Source organism: Pseudonaja textilis, chromosome Z (genome assembly GCF_049901715.1).
Source record: "Pseudonaja textilis isolate UNSWEBS1 chromosome Z, rPseTex1.2, whole genome shotgun sequence".
NCBI lineage: Eukaryota > Metazoa > Chordata > Lepidosauria > Squamata > Elapidae > Pseudonaja > Pseudonaja textilis.
In genome coordinates, this window is record NC_142008.1 from 52,661,086 (window position 1) to 52,687,406 (window position 26,321).

A 26,321-nucleotide genomic window follows, 5' to 3' on the forward strand; every position below is an offset into this window, starting at 1 on the left:
TTTTGTATTACTCTTCATTAAATCTGCATTTTTATTTGACAGGAAACCAAAGCTGTAAATGTAATTTAATCGTCGCTGTCACTCCCAGATTCACTCAACTGCAAGTCATTTCCTGTTGTTAAAAAAAGAGAATTATTTTAATTTCCAATTAAATTCTACATTGATGAATTATGAAATGTTGGCTATCAGAGACATCAAGAGCAAAAATAGGCAGCAATTTTATAAGACCATTAAAGAGTTTACTCCAAGTTGATTAGTTTTTGGTATTCTATTATTTCTCTGTTCCTGGTGTTCTTTGGCATGATTCATGACAAGCCCAAATGTTGCAATGATTCCTGTGCAAATCATAAACTCATAGCTTTCTTAAATAGAGTTTAGGGTTTTTTATTTGTTCCACCAGACTCAATCCAATAATGGTACTTTGAACAAACATGAACTGAAGAAACTGTATCTTAACTGTATTTTAGTTTCTTTAGACTAAAACTGAATCAGTCAGAACAACTGCCCTAAACTATAAGGCTATGCTGAATAATGAAAATCAGTACTATCTATAGAAAGATTGTGACATAAAGATTAACTATTAAGTGTATAAATGAAGTATGTCTTGGAAAAGAAAAATTTAGCTTAAACATTTAGCTTAGGGTTGAACTGTGGAGTCCTTGGTATTCCCTGATTTTGACTGTTTGCTTGCAGCTATAACAGCCACTCTGATGGACAGACAAGAAGACTAGCAGAGTGCATGTATGAACACTAACTGGTAGTCAGAAGACACTCATTAATCTCACAACATGTGTACAGACTCAACCATAACTTCAAGTGAGAAACTGTGAGCATCCTAGGCCAAACTAAATCCAGTATCTCTAGGGAATTCCCGGAAGCTTAGCATTCAGGCAAATCAGTCATTAAAGATATATACAGAGAATCACATTTACAAATCATTCAGGAGATAGTAAAAAACCTAAGGAAGAAACAAAAAGACCAGAACACATCCTTTCCAGCAGTCAATACCCAGAAAAGCAGAGATTAATACCAGACAAACAAGCAGAAAGCAATATCCTACCCAAGGAACCCATGATCTTCTGACAAAGAGCCTCGATGGTACAGTGGTTAAAATTAGGTGAGCTGCTGGGGATTCGCAGGGGTTCAGGAAAGCCCTTAGCTAAGATTCTGTACAGTTCGGAGAACCCCCAAATCCCATTGTTGGCTGGCCCCACCCCGCCCAGGAGTCCCCGCATGGGCCGTTTTGGATGCAGGTGAGTGCAGGGCATGCACAGAGGCTCAAGGGTGAAAAAGGGGTCTCCTGGAAGCTCAGGAAGACCAGAAATGGGCCCGTTTCCAGCTTTCAGAGAGACTCTGGAGCCCCAGAAGAACTAAAGCACCCCGCCATGGTGCCGGAGGCCAACTAGGCCATGGCCACGCCCACCCAGCAACCAGGCAGAGAACCCTTTGCTAAAAATTTTGAAACCTACCCCTGGTTAAAATGAAGCATTGTAGGAAAACTCTGCCCACACCTTGGGGTTTGAGCCTGATAGGGCTCAAGATTGACTTAGCCTTCCATTTTTCTAAGGTTGGTAAAATGAACCAGATTGTTGGGGGCAATATTCAAATAACACTTCTATATTGTAAACTAAATAAAGCACTCTAAAGCACTACTGGGTGTTGTATAAGTTTAAATGCTATTGCTATTAGCCAATTAATGAAACATCTGCAAGCAAACAATCAATTTAGAGACTAGCAAGGACTCAACAGAAAAAAGGGTGTTTGTGAGTAATGTGCACAAATATCATTGTTATCTGCAGTCTCATATCCACAAATAATTATAGAAACTAAGCCTACAAACATTTTTGTATCTGCAAAAAATGTAAATGTTAACACATGGCAAAAAAGCAGACAAGCTTTGGTGGATGCATAAATATATTTTTGAAAGGATTATATCATCTAAGCAACCTGTCTATACTTGTTCTTCCTTCTCTCTTAGTTGCAACTAGATTGTAAGAATTTAAGTAGCTTATGACTTTTATAACCTTTCAAATTGCTTTTCTAGCAGATGGTGGGAGTTACCTGTATTATACCATATTGCTTCCCCACTCCCTGCAGTTGTTTCAGGATCTCTAGTGAACAACCTCTTGAATGTGCCACTGGATGCTCATCTTCTCCACATATAATTTATGAATTACTGATTTCCATAAGTTATGTGTGGGCAACATTAATATCTAGCAGCATGACAGAAATTAATGCAAGCAAGTTGTAGGCAGCATCACCATTTTATGGGGCTTCTGAATTCTAATGATGCTTACAGACTATTCCCACAGTAGGACTCTTGAAAGAGGCTAGTTGCCAAAAGGGTGCCACATGGATCCATCCTGATTGAGCTGATCCAATGGGATGCAGTTCAATTGGGCATGAAAGATGAGGGAGTAGAGATGATTACACAGACAACTCCTATGGGAGGTTAACCACAGATTCTTGTACATTACTCCTCAATTCCTATAGATAAAAAATCTTGTTATTTTAGTATTGTTTTCCTTCAGGAATGAGGACAACTTGTACATAGAGCAGCCTTCCTGAGCTTTATGCCCTCATTAAATCTTGGTTTACAGTCCTCATAATTTCCAGGTTGCACTTATGTTGTATGATTTATATTGTATAATACTTAAGTGAAAATAAACTTACTGAGAGTATTCATGAGTTGATTGTTGCCTTGTGCCCTGCCAGTACCATTGGCAATCACATTTTTATTATTACACTGCTGAGAAGGAGAAGGATGTGCAGTTTCACCCCCATCAGTGCTGGAAGTTTCATCACAGCTCCCAGAGGAACTCTCAGATTCAGATGAACTGCTGCTACTACTGCTACTCATCTGCTCAATAATTTCAACCTCAGCTCTTAGTTCTAGAATAAAAATAGGAGGGTCATTTTTAAAGTTTAATTATTCATTAAAATATAGCCTGAGTTTTCTTAAGAAGTTCAAGATCATATAGATAGCACTTTTCCCTGTATGGTTGATTTTGCCCTAGGACTGAGATTCTAATTTTAACTTAACTATAATGCCCCATTGGATCTCAATTATTTAGCCTACCCCAATAGTCCATGGTTTTAAAAGATGTAAGTCTTAATTAAATTAGATTTGGTTTCAATTAATATAATTGTGAGGTGGCTGGGTGGTATAAGTTGTGCTGCCATTGGAAAAATATACTGAATGAAATATACTGATGGGGGAGTAATAGATTTTCTTTCCATCTCAGACATAGGTAAGCTATAATAAGTGTTCTACCTCTTTTAATATCATCCAATTGAGGCTCTGGTGAAGGATTGTCTTTCATTGGTGAAGTTTTAGGTCCAGCTGCAGGCTTTGTAGGAGCTCTGAACTGGATGGAAGATTGTGCAGCTCGAGTAGATTGCTGTTCTATTCGTGCTTGGATTTTACTGCTGCCTTCAGCTCTGAAAGGAAATGTTTAAAACAGATAACATGTATAATATGTAATTGCTTTCCATAACTTATCATAACCTTAATGTATTTTGAGTCATGTTATTTAATTATCTTAAGAAAAAGAAGCCTTTACTACTGGTCTCATATTAGAAATAAATCCAATCCTCCCTTTCAGCCAAAGAACCTTTATATCTAATGTAATTGGGTCCATTCTGCAAATGTTATTCCCTTACATTGCTTCTCTTTACAGAACAATTTTTCCAATTCTAATCCTTCTTGGTAACTGAGGGAATTAAGGAATTAGGATTGGTACAGTCTTTTGAGAGAGATGGGCATCTTAGAAATATGATAAACAAAATCTAATTTCTACTCTCTCATTTTCTCTGGTCTTACTAAATTTTAAACCAGAGTTGTGTAAATATATAATACTAATGTACCACTTATGGAACTACTAAATTCCTGTTCTTTAAATTGGAGAAGGAAAATTAAACTTTCCCAAGAATGTTTACAAATTGAAAACATCACCTAGCCTAGGTCAGGGGTGTCAAAGTCACAGTCCGTAGGCCAGATGCATCATGTGCTGCCCCCCCGCCCAGTTTAGCGAAGGGGAAAAAGCCACCATGACGTGAGTTTGACACCCCTGACCTAGGTCATTTCTTCAGTAACTTTACTAATGATTGATAAGTTCAGTGTTGATTAATGTTAAAACATTAATTAATATTAATATGGAGAGAAAACATATTGGATATACTTGAAGTAGCCATTTCACTTAAGAGTGGAGGCTAAAGACTATGTACTAGATTAGGTTTCTTCTCATCATTTTGATATTTAATGTTTATTATTTTATATAGTCAAGATAAAAGCAGGAGATAAAAGAACAGTTTATTTCAGAAGAAATTATACTTTGTGCTGATCCATATTGGCCCCATATGTTTGTGCCTGTGTTACCTTGTCTTTTTGACTTGAATGCTGGTGCTTAGCTTTTCAAGCACATATTCTCCAGTATCATGGTTAATAATAAGTACACAGTCTTTTTGGTAAGGTCTTTTGTTTCCTTTGAATACAGTCATTGGAGGTGTAGAACCCTGATGTTCAAGAAAAGTAAATAATATATTTAAATCTAAATAACTATTTATGTGCAGGTCAAGAAAATCAAATATAATAAATAGCATAATCAATGCTAAAATCCAACTCAGAAGATTATGCTTTAATTGGTATTTTCTTGATATTTTGTTCTATGATGGTCATTATTATATTTTTGATGCAAGAAAAATCATATTTACTTTGGCAAAATTCAGTATAGAACTTGCTATTTACAAAAATGATTTATTCATTTGCTAATTTAAAAAAAACCAATTGTCTGTATACTGAGTTTGCTACAAGGAAGAAACATCTGAAATTAGAATAACACTGCTCATAAACCAGTAGGGAAGTATTTGTTGATTTTGCTACAATAGATTAATATGGCTAACTTGGTGACTATAAACACTTCATATTAAATATTCTTCTCAATGCAGATAGGCAATGCAACAAAATCTTTTATTTATAGTTCAGAATATAGTTTACCAAAAAAATCAAACAAAAGGATAGTTATGCTTCAATATCTCAAACAAATATATCATCAATATTATTTATATCCAATATCAGAAATAGATTTACAGAACTTAACATAATTCTAGAGAATGCAGAAATATTATTTTATGAATCCTTCAATATTCATTAAAATTCATATATAGCCAAAATAATATTATGCAATGAAAACAATGATCCAATGTTTTAAATATAATATCTACTCTGTTTCTCCAACAATATGGCCTCCCCCAATAGGAAGTCCCAGCATGTTTTATAGGCATGAAATGAAATTAAGCCCCTCACCCAAATTAAGGCCTATATTAAAACATGCGAAATGGGGGGAATGGTGGGGGGGGCTTGCCATTAGGAAGTACTTTTGTTGCACACCCAGATATGGTGCTGCCTGTGTTGACCCTGATATGAAGTGCCCCACCAACGCTGAGGTCAACATCCAAGCCGTCGCCGCCCGCCCGAAGATGCAAGTGGGAGGGAAAGACGGCCTAGCCATTTTTTCGGGGCTCAAAAAAAAAAAAAGACCTGGCCTTATTATATGAGAAACACGGTATATAGAAAGTCGCCAGAAATTGAGAGGGGTACATATTTGCTTTAGATTGATTATTGCAAGTGTGCATGCCCTGAAACATCAGACTATTATAAACTTCACAAGCACACACTAATCTTTATATAGATTCCATATAAGTCTGAAATTTTTTTTTTGTTAAGGACCTGCCTCAACTATCTTCTCAGGAAAGCAGGACACTTGGTAGTTAAAAAGAAAACTTTTACTGAGACAAAGTGATTGCAGAGAAGTCAGCGGAATCTGAAGTTTCCACCCAAGCATTAAGCTATTTTTCCCTCTTCAAACCCCACCCCAATTCCTCAGTCCACAAGTAGCCAATAATATGTTGCAAAGGTGTTTTGAGAACTCCGAGCCGTTAGCTTGATAGTAGTTCACACTCAGGGTGCTGTGATCTTGGAAAGCTAGAACCAGCTGGGAGGAAGCAAAGCCCATCCATTGCCCACTCCCTAAATCTCATGCATTACAGCAAAAGTGAAAGCATGCAAATAATTCAGTTCCAACAACTTGCTCCCTCCTCCCTCAGAATGGCAGCATCCCTAAGAGGGCTTGACAAAAGTACTATAAATCCTATATAAAGATGCATTATATTGATGATTTGGTTCATTAATCCAGCAGCATCTTTCTTCAAGCTTGCCTGGAAATCAGAAGTGCTTATTTCAATGATACTGCAAAAAGTTGTATTTGTAGTCACAGGCCAACATATTTATTTGCAATTATTCTCAAAGAATGCACAGCACATTCGACAGACAGTTGTTAAAAATGATGTTCTCTTAAACAAGTGTTAATTCCCACAAATTGTTTTTATGAAGTATGTCATGCTCCCCTTGGCTACATATGAAAAGTTCAGAGCAAAGCTTGTAAGAAGCTTGACACAGAAGGCAAATCCCCAATATAACATATGATAAACTTACAGGAATATGTGGTAATGTAATTGTGACTTCATCTCCTTTACCAACTTGAAGTTCCCCTTCACAAGATGTATCTATAGATGCTGGTTTAAAATCATCTAGAGGATACAATAATTGATATTAAACATACATCAGATTATAAAGGATGTTTTATGAGTATTTATTTATAAACAATCTTATTACTACTTGAATTTTATTCTTTTCACTGGCATTCAAAAATAATTTTGGAGCCATCTTAAGAGTGAATGTGCAGAATATGAATTAAATTGAATTATCACCTTATAATGTTCTTCTGCTAATATTCATTCTTTGTTAGCCAATACTCTAACACAGCATACTTCATTTTTTATCTGCTATATCTATTATCTGCTATAAAAAATAAAAAATGAAAAGTCTTAATTTTAAAAAAAATTATTGACCCATTTTTCTTAAAGTTCACCTATAAGGCCAGTTTTTGTTTTAAATGGCAACTCTGTAAGTGGCCAACTCTACCAACTTTTTTCTAGAAATGTTCTTTCCTGGTGCTCCGAATAGATATTAATCAATATCCTGTGCTATTAACTGTAATTATAAGTTTTAACTTGCCTTTTTCTTTGAGTGTTGGAAATTATGATTCCCCTCTCTTCTAGGAAAACATTAGAAGGGGAAGGAAAATTCCCCTAAAAGGAAGGGGAGGTGAAAACACAAGCAGGGACAGCTCCATTAGCCCCCACCTTTGTATGGGATACACATTAGCTAGGATCCTTTCCCACAGAAATCAAATAGATAGCAAGCTACACAAAACTTGTGAAAAGCAAACAGCATAACAGGAAGCTCAGGGTATTGCAACCAGGTGCAAACTGATAGCTACAAAGGATCAGAGAAAAACAGATTGGACTATAAAACAATTACTCCTACCAAGATCCCAGGAAGAGATTCCAATCTCAAAAAACAGGAACTTGAACACAAATCAAAGTCTTCAAAGATTCACACCTACAAATCAAAGAACTTGAAGTGTATAAGAGAGAGGTTTTCCTACTCACTTATTAGATTAATCCTAGGAACACTGTGAGATTTCTTTTAAAAAAAACTTTTATAGTTTTTTAAAGACAAACATAAACAAACACAACATAAAAACATCAAACCATCTTCCATATATGTACATACAATGTGTCGGTTGGTTTACAAATTGTTTTGTGCTTCCACTTCATAGTCTTCAATTAGAATTACATTGTATATGTTCTCATATTGTCAATCAAATATTCCTAAATACATTAATATCTTTGTTAATCAATCATTTGACTATACTATTATTCATTCATGTTTTATGAAATAATCCATATTTTGCTTAATTTATTTTATGACAGTTCATATTTCCATCTCAAATCTATCCTATAATCATTTTGTAGATATAATTAAAAAATACATCTTAATATATTCATTATGTTCTAAAAATCTACATATTTCATTACCATTTTTATTGTCTAACCATTGATAGAATAGATCCCGAATTTTATAAAATTGTTTATCTTCTTGTTCTCTGATTTCAAATGTCAATCTACTCATTTCAACACATTCCATTATTTTCTTAATAACTTCCTCCTGTGTTGGTATTTTCTCATTTTTCCAGTTTTTAGCAAATATGACCCTAGCCGCTGTTAATACATTTACAATCAAATATTTCAATTCTTTACTATATATTTCAGGTATAATTCCCAATAAAAATAAATCTGGTTTCAAGTCTATATGCTTTTTTGTCATTTTTTCCAACCATGTGTGGATTTTAGTCCAATATTTTTTGGCATCCGTGCACGTCCATCACATATGGTAACATGAGCCAGGTATCTAATGACATTTCCAACATTTTTCAGATTTGTTCTTAAACATTCTTGCATATTTATTTCTTGAATGTTAGATATTAATTCTGTTGACATCCATATCATATCTATTCTGGACCATGATAAGTGTCTATTTGAATAGAAGATGTATTGTTTAGTTTTAGCATTTCTTTCTCTCCATGTATCTTTTAAATTTATTTCATCTATCATTTTAAAAAAGGATTTAGGGAGAGTTTTTGTTTTGCTTTGTTGTTTTCTGTGTTGTATAGTCCAATTTATTGTCTACAATTCCATTAAAGTTTCCCATCATAACTATACTAGCATAGTCCAGTTCAATTATTTTCATATGTAGTTTTCTATAAAATTCTTCTTGATTGTCGCTCAGGGGATAGATTACAATCAGGAGTGTTTTCATATTATTGTCCATTATTTCCACCATTAGTAATCTTCCATCGTCATCGATATAAATCAATTTCGCTGGGATATCTTTAATGTATAAAACCACTCCTCTTTTCTTGCATTGTGTCAAAGAAGTAAATATTTTCCCTAACTTTGGCTGTATCAACAGTTGTTCAAGTTGCTTTTTAATATGTACTTCTTGTAGGCAGATTATATCAAATTTTTATATCTCTAATTTATGGAAAGTTTTCCTTCTTTTAACAGCTGAGTTAAGTCCGTTTATGTTAATTGTAATCAGTTTTTTCTCTTACATGATTATACTTTATAAGTAGGTTTGGCAGCTCTCGTGGATCTTGGTTCACGTTGTTCTTTAACTTCCACCTTTCTGCCTACTGCACCTTCTTCTTTTTCAGTCACAATTTGGCAGTCTTCTTGGAATTCAATTAGTGACATTTCTTTTTTTGTCTCCTCCTCTTTCCCTCCAAAATATTCTGTATAAAATAATTCAGCTTTCTCAATTGAGTCAATTCTGTGTCTCTGTTCTTGCCACATGAACATTAAACCTGGAATCAGCCATCTATAATTCACCTCTTTTTAAAGTAGACTTTTAGTCAAGAATCGGTATTCTCTTCTCACCTCTCTCACTCTTCTGGGTATTTGTTTCAGGACCACAATCTCTTTATCTTTATATTTCAATGTTTTTTTTCTCTTGCCACTTGCAATATTTGCGTTTTAATGGCTTTCTTTGTAAATCTAATGTGAACTTCTCTTGGTAAGCTATTTGTCATTGCATATCTTGTGAAGATTCAAAAAACCTCATCTATTCCATCCATCATCTTCCCTTTGGTTATTTCCAGAGGTTCAGCCAAGATTTCTATCATTATCTCAGCTAGGTTTTGTCCCTTTTCTTCCTCTATGTTTTGGAATCTGAGATAGAATTCTGATCTGTCGATCTCCCATCTCAGCATCCCACTTTTATTTTGTTCAACCACAGTTAATCTGCTATCAATATCTCCAATCTTTTTGTCTCTTTGTTTATCTTCTTCTTCTTCAATTTTTTGGAATCTCTCATCATATTTCATCATCATTTGTTGAATGTTCTCCACTTTTTCATCAGTTTTTCCTGTTCTTTGTTCAACGTTCTCTGTCTTTTTTCAATATTCTCTGTTCTTGTTTGTATATTTTGAATTCCTTGCATAATCATCTGCAGCGTCACCTTTTCCTGTTCCTTTTCTTGTTGTAACATCATCTGTATTGAGCGTTGTCCTCCAGATGGTGAAAAGGAAGAAGTAGAAGTTGAAGAACCAGCCGCTGTTAGTTTCCTGCTCATTTCAAACAATTCAAAATTTTCAGGTTCTTCTAGACCTTAATCCACTCGTGAAATAACCAATTGTAATTCCAAGTAAAAATAGTGGGAAAAAAGAAGCCAAATAATAATAATAAAAAATTTCCTCAGGCTCTTGTATACCTTAATACAATCAATTAGTTAAATAGCAGTAAAAACTCAAAAAAGGAAAAAAAAACCATAAACAGAAAAAGGAAAAATTGTTAAATCTTGCAAGAGGTGGAAAAATAGAAAATAAAAAACTAAAGAAGAAAAAAAAGGAGTTCTTCAGGTTCTTCAACACCTTAATTCAATTAAAAAGTCTCAGGTATGAAAAGATATACAAAAAAAGAAAGTCACACAAAAAAACACCCAATATGGAAAGTAAATAAAAAAAATCCAGGGTAGGGAGAGAGGAAAAAGAAAAAAGACTACTCCCTTAAAAAAAAGAAGGAAAACATTAATACTAAGACTTTTCCTTTAAAATAAAATGCAAACGTAAAAATTAAGCTTCAAAAACAAAACAAAAAGAAAAAACAAGTTCCAAAAAGCCAAAGATCCAAATAGCTATTACAAAAATTAAGCTAATAAGGAGGGGGTTTTTAAAGTAAGAAATAGCCCGGCTTAAAAAAGTAAAAAGAGCACACTGCACCTTATTTAGTTATCCATGGCTTTTGTTAAATTTTATAACTCTCTTCTCTAGAGTCTTATTGTCTTTTTTCTCTGTAAACTTCAACACCAGTCTCCAACTACTGATAGAAACCCAGAAAAGCACCTGCAATAATACTCTCCCAATACTCTTCCCTCTATCCTATCAAACAGGCTCAAAGTCCTTGAAAAGAAGTCTCAGTTCTTTCTCAGCTTTGTCTGGTCAAGAGAAAAAAAAAGAGATACAATATTTCCAAGCCTCTAGTTGGCAGTGTTACAAAGTTTCCTCTGCTTTCATTTTCCCCCCCCTCCTTTTCCAAACAAGATATAATAAAAATTAATTAAAAAGGAAAAAAGATATTTAAAAAAAAGACTACATACAGCATAAAATATTATAGTCAAAAAGGAGAAAAGACAAAAGAGAAGAAATAGGTAGAAAAAAAAAACCAGTCCAGTTTCAAAGTATAAGATTATATATAAAAAGTCCAGCAAAGAAAAAAAAATATTAATTTGACTTCCTGTTTAAAATAGCTGCTTAGTCACTTCTGTCTAAGATTTTAGAGATTCTTTCTTTTCCTTAGGGTATCCTTTCAAATCTTAAAGTAAAGAAAAAATTCTCACCAAACTGGCATACTTTCTCTTTCCGTTCTCTTCCATTTCGGAGCTGTCCCAACTTCAGCAGCTTTAATGGCTGCCTCTTTGGTGCTGGCAAAAAGAGCTTCTCCTGGATCTACCAGGGACTTTGCGGTATCCCTGGGATCGACAGGATGCGCTTTTTACATTCACTGTCTCTTTGGGACGGTTTAGATCCGTTTGGACCGTCCAGGAGCAAAGGTATCGGCAGCGATCTCAGACCTCCAAGATCGCATGCTGTATTGTCACGACGCCAGCTCCGCCCTCTAGGAACGCTGTGAGATTTCTTATCCGTCTTCCTATTAATAAACTGATTCTGACTTTCAACACAATGACCAAATCATTTTGCATTAAAACCTCCCAGCCGGGAAATTTGAATCCACAAAAGGAAAGAACTTTGCCTTTTTCCTTAAAGGGCAGGGCTTCTTTTTTTCCTTTCCTCAAGAGCTCAAGACAGTACGCATACAGTTATTATTTCAAATCAAGTCATTGGATATGACATAACATTATGCAATATGTAATTATACATTATAAAATAAAATTTGGTTTTAATAAAATAATTAGAGTGGGGAATGTTTGTTAAACATAAACGTTTTGCCTGTTATGCAAAATGTCATCTGGGCTATGTTGTATTTCGTATGTGACGTTACACAAACAATTGTAAACTTCCACAGAAACTCAGGTTTTACTATATTTGTTTGAAGACCCCTTAAAATACACCTTTTGTGCCAATCCTGGACTATGGATCTAAGAATTCAGCCTAGTGTGGGGCTGAGGTAAAAACTCTTTCTTTTTATTTTCTTGCAATACTGGAGTTTGTGGGCAGCTTTTTAAAAATTGCCTTTGCTTTTACTTCACCACACTTTCTGGGTGCAAGCAACTCAATGTACACTAAAGAAGGAACAAAAACAAATGAAAGACCCTCTGGAATTAAAATTACTATCATGCAGGGCTTTTGAGCATGATTTTGGAAATGATTTGCAAATGCTTCCTTCCTGGTCAGTTTCAAAATTTCCATAAAACAATTGTACAATAAGCAGCCTTCATGAAATGTTTAGCTCGCTCATCTTTTGGCCTCAAGCATGGCCCCTACCCATCACTGCCTGGATGCTCTACTGCAATCTACAACCATGTTTAAAGATTCTATAAAGATAGCTAGCAATCCCTTTAACACAAATAGAAGAATCTGAGCCTTAAAAGCAGGCTTTTATCTGATAAAAACATTTTCAGCAGGAATGGCAAACATATACCTAATATGTAATTAAACCACAGATGGTGGTGAGAGAGGATTAGCAATATTTTCTCTCCTTTCTACATAGAATGTTATTTAAAATGATTCTTGTCGTTTTGGCAATTCAGAAGATGGTATATAGGAGGAGCTACACTTTTTGAACCTCTTCTGTTGAGCATCTGGAGGGAGAACTGATTGGCTCATGGTATCCTTATTAGTTTTCCTTTCTTTTTAATTGAGCAGCTTTTTCACTCATAACCTTCAACTGATTGTTGAGGAACTAGAAACTGAAATTGAAAATTGTATAAACTCCTTTTATGCCTGGAAACTGAAACCTCAGCAACTAAATGTCCAAAGGTGAAGCTCTTTACAGAAGGGATAGGTAGGACTATATTTGCCAAAAATGCCTAATGTTAATCCATAACTAACAATCATAGTCCACTGATTTAATTGCTTGATCTAAACACTAAACTGTCAACTAACCATTCACATAGCATATTAAACCTGAGTAAATAAAAGCAACTGCTACAGTCACATATTTGTCCAGAATGTTTTGAAAGGGTTATTTTAAAAAAATATACTTTACACTCTGTGCACAATTATTAGGCAAGTTGTATTTGAGATGATTAATTTCATTATTGAACAACTACAATGCTCTTGGTCAATCCAAAATGTTAATAAACTTCAAGCCTGAACATTTAAGAAAGTAAAAGGGAGGTTTTGGCTTTCTTAGGAGTGTATCTATGTGTGCACAATTATTGGACAACTATTAGTGTTCAGAATTGTCAGATTGCATTCACACGAACATAATGGACACGACACGGATCCTCAGGAACGACTTTTATTCTCGTTTCTGCAGAAGCGGGTTCACACTCAAGGCAGCAGAGTGGAACCCCGAGCCCTTTTTGAGTCTTGCTTATATTCCTAAGCTACCGCCCCATCATATGATGGCTTGGTTTACAATCTACCTATCGGAAGCTGCCAACATACAATATTCCCTTATAAGGCTTATGCACTCGTACATCATGCGAACGGCGCATTATAGTTCAGGAGTTCACAATACTTCCTGCTTCCTCAAACCTGCTTCCTCAAACCTGCTTTTGAGACACAAAATACATCTTAACATTCAAAATGGATTCCCTCCTGTTTCCTGCTCACAATCCCCCCTTTTCTGGATCATCTCTGTCTCAAAAGCAATTAAGTCGCTCTCAACCAGTATTCATAGCCAGTATCCATTCATGTTCATCGTCACTCTCTCCGGGCGTCAACTTCTTATACGCAGATATACACATTTGCAGTAAGTTAGGCAAGCACTGGATGCAACAACATAGACTTATTCCTATTACTACTATTATTATTAGGGTAGAAATAACAGATCTCCACCAAGACCCATCAGGCAACCATGACCATAAGGCATCCCATAGAGATCCTGCTATCCCACTGTTGTCCCATTCTTCCTGATACTCTCTTATTCTTTCTTCCATGTCCCTTACTGTCTTGGTTATATTTGGCTCATAGTTGTGTCTATATGTACAGCAGTGGGAGTGTACCAGAGCACACACCCCTCCCTTGGCTGCCAATATGATATCCAATGCGTACCCATTTTGTAAAGCAACCTGTCTCACTTCGGATAATTCCTTGTTAATCAACTTTATGGTTTTGATTGTGTCATTGAACATAGAAATAGTGAAGTTATATCTAGTGATGTCTCGATAATTCATCCCTATTCCTAATGGTGCAATCAGGGCTCTTGCAGTGCCCTCATACCATGATCTATGATGTATCCCACTATCCAATTCTGTTTTGTTTCTTATTCGAGTATGCGGCAGGGAATTTAGTTTATATATTACTGGTATCACTGTTCCAAGGGTACAGACACCCTTCCATAACTTTGGCACTTCCCGGTATCCGTAACCCCCGCCCCCCACAATAACCATATCTCATCTTCCAGTCCATAACTCTTATTTTGCTGGTCTCTGGATCAGTTTCTCATGGCCTCAAATCGAACACATAACTGGTATGCTTCCATTGAGATGTTATTTAATTTCACCAGCGTTGATGAGCTGTGATTGCTGCAAGTCACAGGTAGAGGGATCGTGATATTACAATTTGTCCAATTACCTAATTGGGTCCCACTGCCTTCGTCATTACTTATACATGCATATGCAGGATTCTGCAATTGTATCTTCACTTTAGCAGTTACATTCCTTCCTACCTCGCTAACATTCCAGAGCTCCTATCCCAAGTCAGATTTTGTTAGAGGAAGCCCATGTAATACTATCCCTTCCCCCCACTCTACCCGGCATATGCATACACAGCCAACAATCAGTCAAATTCAATGCTGTTGCAGCCTTTTTGATGTCCTTTATGTAAGCATTATCGTCCCATAAGTCAGTCCCAAGGTCTCCTGACCTCTGCACATGCTCCGATTGTTCAGCTCTTGCTCTTCCAGTCTGTTGTAGTCCAATCACTCCTACAAGTCCAACTAGAGTCCACATGAGCCTCATCTTCGCAAAGTCAGGAGGAGAGGTTTCCCTTCCACTGGCTCAGCCCTCCAAGGGCTCTCTGGTTTGGGTGCCTTCTTGACTTGACTATAATGAGTCCACCCCCCTTCTCTGGTCCGGACAGCAGACTCAGTCGTCAACAGCACCTGGTAAGGGCCCTCCCAGCTAGGTTGCAACTTCTCCGTTTTCCATGTTTTGACCAGAATCCAATCTCCAGGGGCAAAAGAGTGTTGACTACCAGCCAGAGGTGGTCACTGCGCCAGCAATCCCTGCTTGTGGAGAGATAACAAAGACCTGGACAGTGTCTGCAAATATTTTCTTAAAAATACATCATTATACGCTGGGATAGGGTTTCCCAGCTGAGCAAGGTAGGGTCTTCCCATAAGCATTTCAAATGGTGATACCCCAGTGTCTTTCCTAGGACATGTCCTTACCCTCAACAGAGCCAACGGTAGGTTTTTCGTCCATGGCAACCCATTCTCTAATTGTAATTTCGTTAAATGTTTCTTTAATTCCCAATTTGTCCTTTCCACTCGTCCCAAGGATTCAGGATGCCACGGGGTATGCAAATCCCATTTTACTCCCACCACTGCCGTAACAGATTGCAAAATCCTTTGTGTAAAATATGTCCCTCGGTCAGAGTCAATTGCTTCCATCATTCCATATCGAGGAATGATTTGTTCTAACAGAATCTTGGTAACAGTGGGTGCAGTTGCCCTCCTGGTCGGGTAAGCCTCTACACATCCAGTCAGGTGGTCTTTGAGCACCAAGAGATACTTCCATCCTCCCGATGTTGGTAACTCAGTATAATCTATCTGTACTCGCTGAAATGGCCAAGTGTCTAGTGGCCTTCCCCCAAGCTCCTTTTTTCTTGCTGAGCTTTTGTTTACTTTCAGACATATCAGACACTTCCAACATATAACTTGAGCCAAAGTCCACATCCCCATGCTCCAAAAATGCGGTTTTACTGCCGCCACTAGGGCCTCAGTGCCCCAATGACTCCCCTCATGCACTTTCTCCATTATTCCCCTCATCCGCACATTTGACACTACTCTAACCTTCTGAGGTTTTCCATCCATCATCCGTCTCCTTGCACCCTTCTTTCTCTAACTGTTCTCTTTCTTTCTGCCCAACATTCCATTCATCCTTTTCATTTTCTGGCTCAAGAACTGGTATGGCTAACATGACCAGTTCGACCTCTCCTGCTGCTTCCTTTGCCCATTTATCTGCCCATCGATTCCCTATTACTTCAGGGGCGTTTCCCTTCTGGTGTGCGTTCACATGGACTACAGCCACCTTCCCTGGCAGCTTAAGGGCCTCCAGCACCTGCTCCACAAGTTGTAATTGTTCAACCTGCTTCCCATCTGTCCTGATGAATCCTCGTTCTTGCCAGATCTTCCCGAAGGTGTGGACCACTCCCCAGGCATATTTAGAATCGGTCCAGATGGTCACTTCCATTCCCTCCGCCAATTCCAGTGTCCTTTTTAAGGCAAACTCACACTTCTGCGCAGACCATGAAGAGGGAAGGGGGCCTCTCTCTATGACCTCCCCCACCTCTGTTACGACTGCAAATCCTCACTTCCTCTTCCCTTCTTCTACTCTGCTTGATCCATCCACGAACCATTTTTCCCCATCCTTCAACGGCGTCTCTTCCAAATCCTCCCTCACCTTTGTCATTAAGTCTACTTGCAACGAACAATCATGATCCTTGGCTTCCCACTCCTGTCTCTTCCCTTCTAGGAATTCAGCGGGATTCAGATTCCTGTCTGTGCCAACAACATCAGGACTGGCCCTCAAAATAGTCTCATATTTGAGGATTCGTCCTTCCGTCATCCATGTAGTAGCTAGCTGGCTCAACACTGAGGTGACCTGGTGAGGTGAGTGCACCACCAGGGCTCCTCCAAAAGTCAGTTTCTTACTTTCTACCACCAGCATAGCCGTGGTGGCCACGGCTTGTACACAGATTGGCCATCCTGTCACTACCGGTTCCAAGGTTTTACTCAGGAAAGCAATGGGCTGATACCGCCCCCCCATTTTCTGTGCCAAGACCCCAAGGGCTGCACCCTGGGCGGCTGACACATACAAATGGAATGGGAGTTTTAAATTAGGCAGAGCCAAGACTGGTGCGGATGACAGTGCACTTTTCAAACTTTCCCATTTTTCATTGTCTCCCTCTAACCATTCTATACCTTCTCCTTTCCCCACCAGTTTCTTATATAAAAACTGAGCCAGTACAGTATACTGGTCCACCCAGACTCTACAATACCCCAACAATCCAAGGGCCTTCCTAACTTCTGTCTTATTTCAGGGGGGAGCTAGGCTCATGATTCCCTTCACCATTTCAGGATCTAGAGACCTTACCCCTTGCTGAATATAATGCCCCAAGTACTTTACTTTTCTTTCTACGAACTGAATCTTCTCCCTCGAAACTGTCAATCCTTGCCCTTTTAACCAATTCAGCAAAGCCACTGAGGCGGCTCGCACTGATTTCTCCTTTTCCCCTGTTAATAGTAGATCATCTACGTACTGGATTAAAGTAATGTCCTTACTCCTTTGGAACCCAGCCAATTTCTCCTACAAAGCCTGACCAAATAACAACGGGCTCTCAGTATAGCCTTGTGGTAACACTGTCCACCTTAGCTGCTGTTTCCTTCCACTTTCTGGGTCCATCCACGAAGGCAAACAAGTCCCTGCTCCCTTCTTCTAATGGGCACGCCCAGAAAGCATCCTTCAAATCTATTACCGTAAACCATTTATCCTTTGGAGGGATCCTTCCTAAGATGGTGTATGGGTCAGGGACCACAGGGAATCTTGGTACCACTATGCTATTGATTTTTCTCAAATCATGTACCAAACGGTACTTCCCATCTTTCTTCAAAACGGCCAAGATGGGGGAATTAAAAGGTGACATAGTCGGTTCCAACAAACCCTGTTCCAGCAGCCTATCGATTACTGGTTTCAGTCCCTCTCTCCCCTTCTTACTGATTGGATACTGAGGCGTCCACATTTTCACTACTCCGGGTTGAATTTAGATCTTGATGGGTGGGATACTCATTCGTCCCACTTTGCTCTCCCCCCGCCCAAACCTCGGGCTGAATTTCCTGTTCATCCTCCACGGTCATTTTACACATTCTCACATCTCTAGCAGTATCCCACAACTGGATACCGAACACAGGCAGCAAATCCCTTCCCAAGAGATTTACACCTGAATCTGGTATATACAGTACTTCTGCTTCCGTCGCTACATTTCCAAATTCTAAACCCACTTTTTCCAATACCTCCACCCTCTGGACTTTCCCATTTACCCCTACTAATTAATGCTTTTCCCTAATGTTCTTTCACACCTAACCAGGTCACATACCGAAGTTCGGCTTGCACCCGTGTCTATCAGGAATGTGCGTTCCTGACGGTCCGGAGCCACTAAAATGTTTACCAATGGCTCCCCATGGGTCCCCTTAAAGGAGCCGAGGCAGCCCTAATCGTCATACAAGGCATAACTCCTCTCCTCTCAGTTGGAAGGGCACTCGCGCACAAAGTGGCCCTCCTTCCCACATCTAAAACAACTCCTATCCATTCCAGGCTGCCTTATTCCTCGGCCTCTGCTTGGTCCCTGCCCTCGAGGCAAGAATCCTCTTCCTCTGCCTTGGAATGTTCCCATTCTGGCTGTCCCTCGCCCTATGCCAGTCCCAACCATTTTCTTAACTTCATTCTTTGCTGCTGCTTGTACTGCAGCGAGCATCATTTGAGATTTCTGCCTGGTCTTTACTGTATCCCTATTAACAAACACTTGTTGAGCTGCCTTCAATAAATCAGTTATTCCTGTGGTTCCCCAATTGTCAATTTTCTGTATCTTCTTTTGTATATCTGGTCAGGCGCCAGTCACAAATTGCATTTTTAACATGGCCTCAAAAGCAGGAGTATCAGGGGCCACCCCTGAATATTTGGTGAGACTCTCTCTTAGTCTAGCACAATATTCCCCTGGTGTCTTATCCTTCCCTTGACTTACATCAAAAGCCTTGGTCAAATTCCGTCCCTGTGGAATGGCCCCCTTGATTCCTTCCATAATCATTTGCCTAAGGTCTCTAAAGTTCTGACGACCCGCTGGGGTCTGCGGGTCCCAACTAGGGGCCGCTAAAGGGAATTTTTGGTCCCCAGCCACTGCTCCTTGAACCCCCTGATTTCTCATATCCCACGCCCTCATGGCTGCCGTTCTTATAAGGTTCCTTTCTTCTGGCGTGAAAAGGTGACTCAATATATACATGAGTTCCTGATATGTGTAGTCGTTTGGACCCAAGAATAATTCTAACTGTTCTACTACCTCATTTGCGTTCTCATGTAATTTCGGGAGAGTCTTCTTCAGTTCTCTTAACTCAGTTGGCTTAATTGGTACTGCCACAAAGACCGTGACCGGATTTCCTCCTGCATCCATTCCGTTCGGAACCTCCCTTAGAGGGAAAGCGCTTGTTTCAGGCTTGTCCCTAAATGGGAAGTTGTTAATATCTTTCTCCAATTGTCTCAATTCCCTGTAAACCTGCATAGGGCGGAGGTCCCGCGGGCGGGTGCACCGGCAACGGCGGTGCTACAGGCGGTGGTGGTGGTGCCAAATTCGGGTTGGATGGGTGACTTTGGAGCCAATCTTCAGGTTCACTGTCCTCCACCTTGGACCTATATTGTCCTTCCGGTGGGGGTTCAGGACCTTCAAACTTCACATGAAACCATACTTCTATATATGGCAACTGTGTATTCATTTTATGTCCAATTATATAATTCTTCACTTGGTTTATCCAATATTCACTGGTCTCTCCCTCAGGAGCCCAGTGATATGGGAATTTTGGGTCAATTAGGGGATACTTTGGCCACCAATCTCTACAGAGATAAATCATATGTCTCTTTTCCAACCCATTAGTGTAGCACTTCAAATGTGGGGAAAACCATTGTTGTAATAGTTGTCCCAAAGGTGAATCACTTGGTATAGGTCTTCTGCCTTCTTTGCTAACCTCTATTTCATCCTTTAACTTCTTAACACCCTTACTCTGACTTTTCTCCATCTTCCCTTAGACTCCCAGAGTCTGACACCAGTCCGTAGTCCTCCAGCAGGCACTGGATCCTTCTCAAGGGTTTAAGGTCTTCCCTTAATCTTTATCTATCAACACATTGGAAAAGTCAATAGTTACCTGATCACTTCGGCCCGCTTTTCTCTTCTTAATTCTCAAACGGGTAATGAATGTGTGGGCGTCCCCAACTCAGGTCTCTCATTTCTCTGATAGTCCCAGACTATCCGCCGGCAATCACATTTCTGAGTCCGGTCGCGTCATTCAAATTGATTCGGGAGCCTTGTGGTGCCGAGGGAATCCGGGGAATGGGCTCCTCACAAATGGAGGTTGTGGCCACTACTCACCCGGTCCCCGTTCTCCCTACGACCGCCGTCAAGGCTCCTGCCTGGCTCGCCAGATTGTCAGATTGCATTCACACGAACATAATGGACACGACACGGATCCTCAGGAACGACTTTTATTCTCGTTTCTGCAGAAGCGGGTTCACACTCAAGGCAGCAGAGTGGAACCCCGAGCCCTTTTTGAGTCTTGCTTATATTCCTAAGCTACCGCCCCATCATACGATGGCTTGGTTTACAATCTACCTATCGGAAGCTGCCAACATACAATATTCCCTTATAAGGCTTATGCACTCGTACATCATGCGAACGGCGCATTATAGTTCAGGAGTTCACAATACTTCCTGCTTCCTCAAACCTGCTTCCTCAAACCTGCTTTTGAGACACAAAATACATCTTAACATTCAAAATGGATTCCCTCCTGTTTCCTGCTCACAGAATTATTATGCAACTAAACAAAAATTTGCAGATCTCATTCATTCATTTGCATGTTAAAGTGAGAATAATAAACACTCAAAATGTACTAATAAACATTTCTGACATTTCACACACACACAAAAGTCAGTGATCAATATAGCCACCCTTCTTTTCAGGAACCATAAGCCTTCCATTCATGGAGTCTATCAGTTTCTTAATTTTTTAATGATCAATTTTTATGCAGCAGCAACCAGTCTCCCAGACACAGTTCAGAGAAGTGTAGTATTTCTCTTTAATGTAAATCTCCCATTTAAGAAGGGCCCACAAGTTCTCCGTAGCAGTGGTCACCAGTGGGCTGCGGCCCACTGATGGTCCATAAGAAAATTCTGGTCTCTACAGAGAAATGCCCCCCCAAAGCAATTATTCCAGGTTGCGCAGGAACACCAGGCTGTGCTGCCCACGTGGCCCACCCACCTGCTGGCCCCCACCCTTCGGCCGAGCGCAAACCTGCAAAAAGCAGTGCAGCTCTCACTGGCCAGGACTAGGTAATGATGCCGTTGCATCAAGAGGGGGCTGGCAGCACAGGCAGGCTGAAGCAGTGATGGAGATGCCGGAAGGTGCAGGAGCGCCATGCTACTTGCATATGTGCGGCACTCCTGCACTTTCCAGCTCACTTCTCCTGGCTTGGGCTCTTCCTCAATGGTCACGGGCTGTAGAGTTGGCCTGGGGCAGGAAAAGTACCAGCTGGTGGTGGTAGGAGGGAGCGGAGTGGGCAAGTCTGCGCTCACTATCCAGTTCAGAAGTCTAGAATGGGGCATCAGTGTCAGTTGGCACTCTGCTCTGCTGTCCCCCCGCCCACCCATCGCTGGCCGGGGAAAGCACAGAAAGCGAGCAGAAATATAACTCTCACTGGGGCGAAAGAGCTGAGATTGAAGAAGGCACAGGCAAAAAATGCAAGCTGCTACATTTGAAAAACGCCGCTTTCTGTTGCCTGTGCCTTTCCCGATCTCTGCTTTTTCACCCCAACAAGAGCTATGTTTCTGCTCACTTTCTTTTCCTGTGCCTTCCCCGGGCAGCGATGGCTGGGGCCATGGAGGGGGCCGCAGAGACGTCAGGACTGTTCTCCCCACTCAGCAAGCCAGGCCTGGAGGAACATGAAGAATTGCGGGCGAGTGCCAGAGAAAGGCATGTTGGAAATGCCAACACACATTTCCAGCGCATTCTCTTCTGTCCCGAAGTAGGATTGAGTGGGGGGGGGGAGGGAGCAGGGAGAAGGGTAGGAGGGCTGGCTTTCCTTTGGCATGGGGTGTGTGTGTGGGGGGAGACCAAACGCCCAGACCAAAAGAGCACTGAGGAAGACGGGCTCCTAATAACCAGCCTGTTTGTGCAGGCAAGAGCTCAAGCTTTTCTGGGCTCGACACACACACCCTTTGAACTTCACACAGGGAGGGACCTTTCCCTGCTTGGAAGCAGCACGAGAAAGTTGGAGCTTAGCCTCAGGGAGTCCTCTTATATGGAGGCCAAGGGGGGATGTTGCCTGGTTATTAGGAGCCTGTCTTCCTCGCGCTTCCAGCCTGGCCCTCCTTTCCTCCCCCAACTCTAGATAGCCACACCTGGCAAAGGAAAGAGAGGTTTCCTCTGAGTTGGGCGGGATATGAGTTGGGGGCGTGGGGCTCTGCTTTTCTTCAGTTTGAGGGGGAGCCACTTCCTCCCCATCCAGATCTTCCCTGCCTCCAGGCACTATGTGGCTTTCTTTTAAATCCTCCCTCTTTTCCCCCAAAGGATGAGAGAGGCCCCTCCTTTCCTTCGCTCTGCCCCACAGTTATGAATAACCATTTACAATTTTGTTATAATTAAACAAGCATTTTTATATTATATTTATATATATAAATTTAATATTAAATTTATATTTAATATAAAAATAAAAAAATTATATTACATTATTTTTAAAAAAATCGTATTAGTGGTCCTCAGGATTTAAAAGTATGAGTTTGATTGTCCCTGAGGTCCAAAAGGTTGGGGACCCCAGCTCCATAGGGTTTAGGTCAGATCCGGAAGGGGACCATATTATTCTTTCATCTTTAAACCCTTTAGTGGCTAGCCACACAGTGGAGTACTTTGATGCATGCGATGGAGCATTGTTCTGCACAAGAATCATGGTCTTCTTGAAAGATGCAGACTTATTCCCGTAACATTGCTTGAAGAACGTGTCTTCTAAAAACCGGTAGTAGGTTTGGGGAGTTGATTTTGAGTCCATCTTCAACCCAAAAATGTCCAACTAGCTCATCTTTAATAATACCAGCCCATAGTACCCTACCTCCAGCTTGCTGATGTCTGAGTCAAAGTGGAGCTCTGTGCCCATTACTGATCTAGCTACGGGCCCATCGATCTGGTCCGTCAAGAGTCACTCTCATCTCATCAGTCCATAAAACCTTTGAAAAATCTGTCTTCAAATATTTCTTGGCCCAGTCTTGCCATTTCAACTTCTATACCTTGTTCAGTGGTGGTCAGGTTTCAGTCTTCCTTACTTTAGCTATGTCTGAGCGCTGAAAACCTTGTACTTCTGGGCACTCCAGGTAGATTGCATCTGGATAATGGATTTCTGGTAGCTTCAAGTTCAATTCTTCTCAAAACTTTGGCAGTTAACATGTCTTTTTTTCTCAACATGTTTCTTACGACCATGTTGACCATGTTGACTGTTTGCAACAAAATGTTTGATGGTTCTGTGGTTCTCCCCAATATCTTAGCAATTTCAAGAGTGCTGCATCTCTCTGAAAGACTTTTTACAATTTTTGACTTTTTAGAGTCAATTAAATCTCTTTATTTGCCTATTTTACCTGAGGAAAAGAAGCTGCCGAATAATTATGCACACCTTGATATAGGGTGTTGATCTCCTCAGGTCACACCATCCCTCATTACATAAAAACACATCACCTGATATGCTTATATCCATTAAGCCAGGGCTGTCAAACTCCCAGCAGGTGGGCCAGATGCATCACATGCTGGCCATAGTCAAGCCCAATTTAGCAAAGGGGGAAAAAGTTCTGATACATCATGCGCACCTCCTTGACGATGTGAGTTTGACACTCCTGCACTAAACATTTAAGTTTATACAGCTTGGAGGGCGAAATATGCATTAAAATGACAATATGGTCAAAATACTCCCTTGCCTAATAACTGCGCACAATGTAAACCAACCATATTGTGGTTTAAAACAGTGGCCTTATTCCCACAAGAATACAATTGGTTTAATCCTCGCAACACAGGGATCCACAAACTATCTAACTGTATTAAGCCTTTTTGTGGATATTAGTTATTAAAATCTCTAGATCATCATCCCCGTCCAGGTGAGATCTACACCCATCCCTTTGGCTTGTGGAAAGGGCCTGAAAACCTGGCTCTGCCAACTGATCTGGGCTCCGATGGAAATGTGTCATTCTGGAGGTGGTTAATGGACTGAGGTAAGCCCCCATCTCCTCCCTGTGTATATCTGCTATATTCCTTCCCATTTTTGTTAATTTAAATCACGTTTAATGTTAATATTTATTGTTTTACTTATTGTAAGCTGCCTAGAGTCGCCCTAGGAGAGATGGGCAGCATATAAATCTAATAAACAAGCAAACAAACTATTCTCTAAATACTAAAACCAACCACGTATCAGAAAGCGAGTTCAATTGGGCTTACTCCCACAGAAGTGTAGGTATGCCTACCCCAACATAGTGCGCTCCAACTGAACCCCAGCACGCAGCTACCGCTTGTCTGAGGATGATGGAGTTTGTAATCCAAACCTTAGGAGTGGACCAGGCTGGGGAAGACTGCTCTACCCACTTACCTGGGAGTAAGTCACATTGAACTCAGTGAACCCTGTTTTCGGTTAGGCAGGCATAGGTTAGCGCGGTTAGGGCCTTCTTTTGACACGAGCCAGGCCAGTTTAATTAAGCCGATGCTTTCAGGTCGCCGGCCTGGCCCACAAGCGCCGCTTCTGCCGGGGAACTCACAGCGAATGGTGTGAAATGAGGCTTTAGGGTGCCGTTCGAAGCTTTCGCCCAGCTGCAGAGGATGCTCCTCCTTGTCCAGCAGCGGGTTCGCCACGCCGTTCATAGTTACTGCGGCGCCTGCCGAGAACAAGAACCCCCGCAGCCGCCCAGCTCCGCCTAGCCGCCTGCTCTTCCGGGCTCGGAGCAACGTGCAACTGGGAAAACACTCCCCGTCCGGGGGAACCGATCGAGAGGGACCACGGGGCTTGGTACTGTACGGTGTCGTAGTTTTGGGGCAGGGGGGATTCGGGAATTTTTTAGGGGGAAGAAGGGCGGGTGGCGGGACCAGGAAGGTCTTAGCGGGCACAAACAGGTAGATAGATATGAGGGAAGTGGTAGCACTAGACTGACGCATTTGGCCTCATATGCAAAGGTTCTTGAATTGTTAGCAGCTCTCAGTACCGGGAAATTTAATCCAGATCCATAATTGGCCTTTCTGCATGATACGCTCTTCCTCGGAGCTGAACGAGAATCGATCACCTGGGGACACTTTCTGTTGTGTTCGCTTGGAAAACAGGAATGTAAAAAGGTGTATAGAGACCCTATCAGATCAATAGATTTTATATTTAATTGATTTTAAGATATTTAATTGATATTTAATTGATTTTAAAACAGGTGAGGCTCCTACCAGGAAAATTCATCTCTTGGTAATTTCAGGTTGGGCTTTGAATACTTGATTTGGCTACAGACTGTAATTGGCTATTGCCTTTTTTCAAATTGTTGGGTACAGGTAGTCCTTGACTTACAACAGTTCATTTAGTAACCATTTGAAGTTAAAATGGCTCTGAAAAAAGTGACTTATGACTGTTTTACACACTTACGACCATTGCGGCATCCCCATGATCATGTGAGCAAAATTCAGACACTTGGCGACTGACCCATATTTATGATGGCTAGTGTCCCAGAATCATGTAATTACCTTTTGAGACCTTCTGACAAGCAAAGTCAATCGGGAAGCCAGATTCACTTAACCATGTTACTAACTTAAGAACTGGAGTGACTTACTTAACAAGTGAGGCAAGAAAAGTCATAAAATGGGGCAAAACTCATTTAACAAATGGCTCACTTAGCAACAGAAATGTTTGGCTCAACTTTGATCATAAGCTGAGGACTACCTCTAGTTTAGACTGGTGGTCTCTTTATTCAGAACTAAACAGAGGTCCTTTTCAAGGACTGCCTCTGCTTACTTCTGAACTTGAAATACTGTAATTCAACCAGGGTATACACATCAAACTAAACTGAAACTTGAATTACATCTGGGCTTAAAGTTCCATAAGAATCAAATTAATTTTTTCTAGTCCTTGGTAGTCAGTAGTAAAGAACTGTAACTGGTTACATTATTTCTCTTTGTGACCTGTCAATTAATGCAGAGCATGCTCTTTATATATTAATTAAAGTATGCTTTTAGAGCAGAGGTGTCAAACTCACG

General features: G+C 40.3%; 2 protein-coding genes across 7 annotated transcripts in view; one reads left to right on the forward strand and one right to left on the reverse strand.

The window, feature by feature from the left end:
- Positions 1 to 25,027, reverse strand: EAF1 (ELL associated factor 1). Its single transcript, XM_026717794.2, has 6 exons — positions 24,854 to 25,027; positions 6,494 to 6,588; positions 4,379 to 4,515; positions 3,275 to 3,441; positions 2,674 to 2,892; positions 1 to 112 (listed from the first exon to the last, which is right to left on the reverse strand). Exons 1-6 carry the CDS (start codon positions 24,954 to 24,956, stop codon positions 66 to 68), a joined length of 768 nt encoding a protein of 255 aa, XP_026573579.1. The 5' UTR covers positions 24,957 to 25,027; the 3' UTR covers positions 1 to 65.
- The window catches only part of METTL6 (methyltransferase 6, tRNA N3-cytidine), a 120,130-nt gene continuing 118,830 nt past the window's right edge, over positions 25,022 to 26,321 (forward strand). For 3 of the 6 annotated variants that reach the window (XR_015740003.1, XM_087915852.1, XM_087915851.1), the window contains exon 1: positions 25,024 to 25,101. The gene's annotated coding sequence lies outside the window, so the exon portion shown is untranslated. Of the gene's footprint in view, positions 25,422 to 26,321 lie in introns of all 6 variants that reach the window. The other 3 variants (XM_087915850.1, XM_087915847.1, XM_087915848.1) reach the window with 3 other exon arrangements.